The sequence below is a fragment of the Neophocaena asiaeorientalis genome, unplaced genomic scaffold (assembly GCF_003031525.2).
Source record: "Neophocaena asiaeorientalis asiaeorientalis breed wild unplaced genomic scaffold, Neophocaena_asiaeorientalis_V1.1 scaffold67, whole genome shotgun sequence".
Lineage (NCBI taxonomy): Eukaryota > Metazoa > Chordata > Mammalia > Artiodactyla > Phocoenidae > Neophocaena > Neophocaena asiaeorientalis.
In genome coordinates, this window is record NW_020173731.1 from 10,823,884 (window position 1) to 10,832,012 (window position 8,129).

The 8,129-nt window shown below is 50.4% G+C and overlaps 1 protein-coding gene across 2 annotated transcripts in view; it reads left to right on the top strand.

The window, feature by feature from the left end:
- Positions 1–8,129, top strand: part of RAB7B (RAB7B, member RAS oncogene family) — a 27,317-nt gene that overhangs the window by 14,274 nt on the left and 4,914 nt on the right. The window contains exon 5 of one of the 2 annotated variants that reach the window (XM_024751058.1): positions 3,159–3,284. In XM_024751058.1, coding sequence (XP_024606826.1) covers positions 3,159–3,284 — 126 coding nt within the window. Of the gene's footprint in view, positions 1–3,158; positions 3,396–8,129 lie in introns of those variants that run through there. The other variant, XM_024751057.1, reaches the window with a different exon arrangement.

The following is an 8,129-nucleotide window of genomic DNA, read 5'->3' on the forward strand; positions in this document are numbered from 1 at the left end:
GAGAGAAGGCCAGGGAACCGAAAAAAAAAAAAAAAAAAAAAAGTAGTATATTGTCAGCCAAAACAAAATCAATGGAAGTTACACTTTCAAGATTTTCATACTTCCCATGTCCCCACGGCTGACACCCTGAGTTTATTTCCACAGTCAGAGCCTAAATTATAAATAGCTGTTATTTTATAAATAAAAGAAGACAAGATGATTTTAAAAATCATGAAGCTGTAACTAGAATTGGAAGGGAAAAGTGCTGTGTGGGTCATTTTCTTCCCAGGGCGACATTCTGAGGTTGAGTGGGAGAGGTGAGGGGATATAAAAGGAATGTTCATTTGCAACACAACCTCAACTGATATTCTAGAGTGTGTATTTAATCACTCCATAAAAACCAGACAGAGAATGATCGGGGAGGAGTGAGAGAAAACGTCCGTCATAACCGGACTCTGGGCAGGCCCAGTCACTGTCAGTGGTAGAGAAGGGACAGAGAGATCATCGGGCTGTAGGTGTGGGCTTGTCTCCCTAGCTTTGTCTCTGGGTGACCTTGGGCACCAGTCTGGGCTTCAGCTTCTCACGCCATAGCATATGAAAAATCTCCCTGCCTCTTGGAGAAGCAGAGACACTTAACTTCACTGCAGTTTACTTCCATTTTTACTGCAACTCCTGAGCACCAACAACGTGCCCAGAAAAATGCTCATTAGCTGGTGGCGGTAGGATATAAAGAAGGGGGAGCAATAAGAAGGGTAAGTCCAGTCCTTGCCCTAATGTCTCTTTTTTTAACTTCTTTTTCTTTTCTTTCTTTCTTTCTTTTTTTAAATTTATTTTTGGCTGCGTTGGGTCTTCATTGCTGCGTGTGGGTTTCTCTAGTTGTGGCGAGCGGGGGATACTCTTCGTTGCGGTGCGCGGGCTTCTCATTGCCATGTCTTCTCTTGTCGCGGGGCACGGGCTCTAGGCACACTGGCTTCAGTGGTTGTGGCGCACAGGCTTAGTTGCTCCGCAGCACGTGGGGCACGGGGCTCGAACCCGTGTCCCCTGCATTGGCAGGTGGATTCTTAACCACTGGGCCACCAGGGAAGCCCACCCTAAGGTCTTTTAAAGAACTTCAAAAGATGCAAAACCTTTGGGATTCCAAAGATGCCATCAAGGTATTATTATAACATGTTAATTTCTAATGATTATTTATTTGTGTGTTACTAGAAGGACAATAATGATCAGCAGCTTGGCCAGCCTGGATTCTTCATCCACATCGTTCAGGATCTTCCCCGATCTGTTAGGCTTCTTGGTCGTGCACCAGATCAAGGACATCTATGCTCCACAGAACAGAGCAGTTGTGGCCAGTTCGGGGGCCCCTCGCCCCAAAAGGCAGGAGGACCTTAGAGATCAGAGGCCAAGACCAGGGCCTGGACCCTCTCCCTGCTCTGCTCAAGTGCAGCAGCTCCAGGGAGACTGAGCGCGGGGGGCCAGAGGTGTCATCCGGGCTCCCCAGAGGGCAGGCTGCTTGGCTACCCCAGTTTCTACCCTGCAGTCTTAGGAAGCGAGCCTCACAATACCAGAGCAATGCCACTGGACAACAGAGGCTTTGTGAAAGAGAGCCGTGAGCCCCTGGGGTCTGCTTGCCACTCCTGAGGCCAGGACAGCAAGGGCCAAAGAGACAGAGGACAGTGATGGTTCCTTGAATCCCAGTAAGCTAGACTTTCCAGAACCTGCAGGAGACAATGTGACAAGGAACAGTCTCAGATCTCCCCCTGGCTGCCCTGGGTTCAAGGAAAGGGGCAGAAAGATTCTTTCTCCATGAGAAAAACCTTGGCTCCCTTAAAGTGAAATAATGGTTAGAAAGTATCAGGCACAGCAAATATCAATATATGGTCATTCCCTCTTCCCCAAAATAATTGATTAGACTAAACTCAGTTGAACCGATTGTCTTTGGAAGTAACCCACAGGGCTGCCAGAGCATTCTCCAATGTAACATCCTCAAACTGTGATGGGCGTTTGCATTTGGGTAGAGCCGTATTCATTCAGCCTGTACTGAGTGGTTCATGGTGCCAGGCCGAGAGCTAAAAGTCCTGACCCTGAGTTCAAGAAACCTGCAGTCCGGTGGGAGAGACAGACCAGCCGCACAATTCTTGTGCAGTGCCCTGAAGAGGGCACTGCAGATGCCGTGGGAGTACTGAGCCGTGGCTGGATCCAAGTTCTGCCTTCCTTAGCTGTGTGATCTGAGGCAAGCTGCTGAACCTCTCTGAGGCTCAGTGTTCTTATCTATAAAGTGAAGCTAAAAAGACCCGTTTCACAAGGTTGTTAGAGGATTAAGTGAGTTAATATGATCGGATGTCTAACCTAGTGTCTGGCCCAGAGTGGGAGCTTATGAACTGTTCCAAAGACTCTACCCTGGGGAAGAAGGGTTAACAGGGACCTGAGTCTCTGCCCAGCAGCATGGGCCTGGTCAGCCAGCTCAGGAGAAGGAAGTCCTCCCTCCCTGGCTAGTGTCTGTTATGTCCACCTCCCTTTGAAGGGACTGAGGAAGGAGTCAATGGCAGGAAGAAGCTCCTAGTGTAGGCCTTAAGAAGATGGCATAGTGCAGAGGGCTCTAATTCTTCCAAGCCTGTATTCAAACCCTGCTCAGCCCCACACACTCCAGTCCTCGGACTCCTCATGTGTAAAATGGAGCTAACAATAGCTACTTCATTGGTTTATGTTAAAAAATAACACGTGGGGCTTCCCTGGTGGCGCAGTGGTTAAGAATCCGCCTGCCAATGCAGGGGACACGGGTTCGAGCCCTGGTCCAGGAAGATCCCACATGCCGCGGAGCAACTAAGCCCATGAGCCCGCGAGCCGCAACTACTGAAGCCCATGTGCCTAGAGCCCGCCCTCCACAACGAGAGAAGCCACCGCAGTGAGAAGCCCACACACCGCAACGAAGAGTAGCCCCCATTCGCTGCAACTAGAGAGAAGCCTGCGTGCAGCAATGAAGACCCAACGCAGCCAAAAATTAATTAATTAACTAATTAATTTTAAAAATAATAATAACACCTGTAAACTTACAGACACGTGGAAGGTTCTCAATAAATGAGAGTGGTGGTAGGGAAGGTGGGGCTGTGATGATGGTGATAATCGTGGTGGGGATGGTGGAGATGCGGACACAGGAACAGTGATCATTTCTTCCCCTCGTGCAGGTGCCACAGGAGGTAGCCCAAGACTGGTGTAAAGAGAAGGGTATTCCCTATTTTGAAGTCAGTGCCAAGAATGACATCAATGTGGTACAAGCCTTCGAGATGCTGGCCAGTCGGGCTCTGTCAAGGGTGAGTGGCACCTGCCAGCTGCCCCCTAGGATGGGGCAACTCAGGAGCATCCGGAAAAGTATATATTGGGGGGGACGAGGGTGGGACAGCATTGCTCATCATCTTAATTAATCAGTTGTTGAACGGGCTCAACATTCCAATTCTGGCACCACAGAATACCAGAGGCATAAAGCTTCCTTAGAATCCATCATCGGTGGTCCCTCAATCTGGCTGATTATCATTTGTGGAGTTTCTAAAAAATACAGTTCGATACCTCACCCCTGGAGACTCTAATTTAGTAAGAGTTTGAGAAGTAATGCTCTAGTTCAGTCCTCACTGACGGGAGAGAAGCCCCAAGGTGCCAAGTATTGGTCCAAGTGGAATAATGAAGCCTGCGGGAGTTGCTGACATCCTCCAATCAAAATGATGGATAGATGTAGACCACTTGGTGTAGTCTCTCAACAAGCACGTGTTGAGTATGTCACGTGTGTCAGGTCCCGTCCAGGGCTCCGAGGTCCCTTGCTCTCATAAGGGAGACAGATCGGCACAGGAGTGGCAGCAGTGCAGGCACTGCATGGTGGGCAAGGACTGGTGATGGGGCCCCAGAGGAGGGACACACAGCCCACACTGCAGGGGAGAGAAGGGGGAGAGAGAAGAGGAAGATCAGAGGTCACCTGGCAGTATTAGCAGGGTTTTAATGCCATTCTGATATAGAGTTCAGAAACTCTGAAGAGGGTCCGTGAGAGATTTGCACAGGGAGGGGTTCAGCATGTTTCATTATTCTGCCATATGCAATCAAGGTGGGCTTCTTAGAAATGGGGAGATCATCACGGCAGTGATTCTGAACTGAGGAAAGGAGCGAATGAGGATGGGCAGTCAGAGGGCTCCCCTCTGTGGAAGGGCCTGCTGTCACTGGTCTGCCTGGCCCTGCCCTGTGGGTTGTCCACAACGGGGAGGGACAGCAGCCACCCGTAGCAGCTGCCCAGGGAGAGGGCTCGAGCTTGCCACCCTTACACCCCGTTGCCTTCATCTCAGAGTTTGCCCCCGTGTGCTATTATTCATGCTTCCCCTCCTGGCCCCCAGCCCTCACTGTGTCATGTTAAAAGGAAGAAGAGGGGTGTCTGTCTCTAGCACATGGTCAAGAGGCGCTGCTCTATCGCACAGTCAGTGATGCAGATGTGCCTGCTTACGCCGTTCCCTGGAAGGTGAGGGATGCCGTTTGACCTCATAGGGTGATACGTGATCGCTGATCCTCCACAAGCACAGTGCAATGATTGCCAAGTGCTTAGTCACAGGGAAGCTCCCTCAGCCCACAGCCAGTGTCTGTGTGCAGTTAGCATCTGTCCTTTCTGGAGAAGGAGTGTCCTTCATTCTTGAAACTATGTCCTTCCTGCTGTGTCACTTTTACGACACAGTGATGTGAGTGGATGGTAGTTTGTCTGCTTGTTTTTCTTTTCCATTGTCCTTACTTGGCAAAAGAATGGATTGGCGACCCCATGTCAGTCCCTCACAATGATGGGGGAAATTTACGGATGAGAAGTTTGGCGGTCACGGGTGTGATACCCGCAGTCAGACTGACCTGGGTTTGACCCCACCCTCATGCTTTCAAGTGGACCCCTGGGCAAGACATATGACTTCTCTGAGCCTCAATTTCCTCATAAGATGGAAATAATTCCATCCCATAAACGTTCTTGAGTTGTCAGGCTAGGGCTGGAGATGTGGACCTCAGTGGCCCCACGGTCAGGTAAAGGAGTAAGGCATCCAAAACCGGAGGTCATGCAGAGAGAACAGGCTTGCGGTTGCAAGGGGGAGGGGGGAGGGGAGGGAAGGATTGGGAGTTTGGGATTAGCAGATGCAAACTCGTATATATAGATTGGAGAAACACCAAGGTCCTATTGTATGGCACAGGGAACTATATTCAATATCCTGTAATAGGCCATAATGGAAAAGACAAAAAATATAGATTTACAAAAGAAAAAAGAAAACAGATAGACTGCCATGGAGTGAGGTAAGTGCCATGGGCTGGGGCGGGGAGGTGACACGGCCAAAGCATCGAGGTGACTCAGAGGTGCTGGTGGTGAGGGCGGGCAAGGATGCCTGCCCAGAGAGGTGACGTGTGAGTTGGAGGTTGAAAGGTCATATGCAGTTTGCGTGGGGGACATGGTAGGCCGTTGAAAGCACAAGCAAGAGCTGCAGAAGGGCGGAGAGAAGGGTGTGGCAGAGGCCCAGGCGTGAGTCCACAGGGCTCACGTGAGGGACCACTGTGGGCTCCGTCTGTAAGAGGAAGAACCGTGGCATGGAGGGAAGTGGGGCCACTGGGCCGAGGTGAGCGATGGGGCTCTCAAGGCCAACAGCACCAGACCATGAAGGCCTGGTGAGCCCCAACCAGACCTTGGACTTCATACTGTAGGCCCATGACCTCTAGACCCGCTACCACACTCCCAGGGCACACAGGGGCCCAGTACGGACCTGGAGGCCAGCAGGGCGCATCTTCCAGCAATGTCTCTATTATTCAGAAATCTGGAAGGGAAACATTTCACCCTAAAATAAACATAACTACTGGAGCACTGAATGTAAAAACTCACATGGATTTTTAAGGTGAAACTGGAGTTTCCAAATCTATACTTTAAAATCAAACAGGAGTTTTCAAGGACATTTCCTACAAATACCTCTCCCCTCCTTCCTAGGGAGGTCATGTGCTCATTCACCCCAGCCCAGAGTATTTGGAGAGGAAGACGTGAGAGGCGGTGCTAGAATAAGGAGGGAGCCGCAGCCTGGGGTGGGAAGAGTTGGGCTCTTAAGCCGGGTGGGTCTGGCTTATTTCCTGGCTCTACCTCTTACTCACTGTGTCCCTGACAAGTCATACAGCCTCCCCTAAGCCATCACTTCCTTCCCTTTAAAGTACAAGTGATAGTATCTTCCTCATGGGGTAGTTACCAGGGCTAAATAAAATAATCTGGGAGCACAGAGAAGGCATTAAATAAAAGGTAACTATGTTTAAATGAAAGCTATGGCTAAGGGCTTTCAGCAGGGAAGTTTCATGCTTCAGGGAGGATGCGCTTGATGGGTGATTCAGAAAGGTCCAGGCATGAGAGGATGAAGACGGCAAGGACGGGGTAGATTAAAGAGACTTTGGAGGGAGCACCATCAGGGGTTGATGATGATCAAATGTAGGAGAGAAGGAATCAGGAGCTGTTGAGGTTGATACCGAGGTTTCTAGCTTGGCAAATGGAGGGATGATTGATTAGTGATGCTATAGACCAAGATAGAAAAGAGAGGGGAAAGCAGAAGTGTCACAAGAGGAGGAGGCAATGGAGCACATGGCATTTGGGGTTCCTTGAGGTTCCTTGGAATGTCTGAGTTCTGCAGTGAACTCTGGATGGAAAGAGCAGCTTACAGGTAGAGCGCCAGAAGAGGTACTCGGTTTACATTTTGATAGGAGAGAAGGTAGCTAGTTACTTTAGTTTCCCAATCTGGTTACTTTCAGGATTAGGGTATTTAGTTATTCCAAAGTATGACTAAGAATGCCCTCATAATCAAAGAAGGGACACCCACCTGCTTTGGGGGATTTGGGATGAAGGGATTTTGCTCTTACCAATTTGGCAATACCATCCCTGCTGGGGCCCGGCGTGAGCTGCAGCACGGAGGCCGGTTCCTTTCGGATTAATTAGAGAAAGACAAACTTGCCACATCCGGGAGGGAAGCAGGCTGACAGGCAGGTCAGCTTAGTGAAATTATAGGACTTTTATGAGGTCCTCAGGATGTAGGATCTAAAGTCAGGGCTATGAGGTGACCAGGCTTGGAGGGGCAGACTCCCACAGTCACATCCCCACTGAAATGATGCATTAGGATACTATGGTGTTACTTTACAGTTAGACATGCACATACTTGCTAAGATGACTGGGGTCTGGAGAAAAGAATTACACAGGAAATCTAATAATGGACTGCCAGTGACTTGGAAGGTTTGCAGGAAACCTGAGGAGGGAGATGATGCCATTATCGAGTGAAATGATGTCATAAATGGGAAGAGCTCAGGGCTGACTTGGACCTGGGGAGGATGTGACTCTTATTGGGTGAAGAGAGCTGGCATGAAGACCTCAGGCTTTGCCGGTGTGTAATGAACTAATGAACGAGGGCGTTTCTCACACCTTCAAAGGCAGCATTGTTTGTTTTTAGAATAAAGTGCAAAGCAGCTCAGAAAGCCCTCAGCTTAGACTCTCCCTCCCAAAGGCTGGCATCGAGGGCAAGGCACAGGTTCTGTTCATGATCCCAGCTGGGCCTTCTGTGGACGTGAGGGTGAGGCATACTCAGGGGTGATGAATCAACAGGCCCTGCCCGCTGGGTCCAAAAGACCCAGCTAGGAAAGTTCCTGATCCCAGGCAAGGTCTCTTTGATGTTTATGGTGAGGGGGGACCAGGAAAGCACAAAAAATAAGAGAATCTTTTCAAAAGCCTGTCTTTCTGGGAGAAGTGGATCAGTCAGCTTAAAAAGGGACTTAAACAGCAATGCTCTACTCCCCCTCGTCTCTCTCTGTGAGGCTCAGAGTGTCAGTGGAGTGAGTGGGCCCTGCCGATGGGGCCAGCTGGAGGACTGGATGGTGTTCCGGGCGGTGCAGCCCCGAGCCCGCACAGCAGACCTGGGCAGTGCTGGGGGAAGGAGCCTCAGGCACCTCAGGGGAGGACTCTGCTCTTTCAGGGCGAGGGGCTGGGGAAGGCCTGTGGTACGCTGGGCCGGCTCTGCCAGCAGTGGGCTAGGATCCTCCCCAGCGGAGCGGAAGATAGAACTGGGGTGTGGAGACATCCCCAGAGGGACAGGCTTTCATTGGGAGACACTGCCCCCCACTCCCCAACACTAATCTTTCCTAAT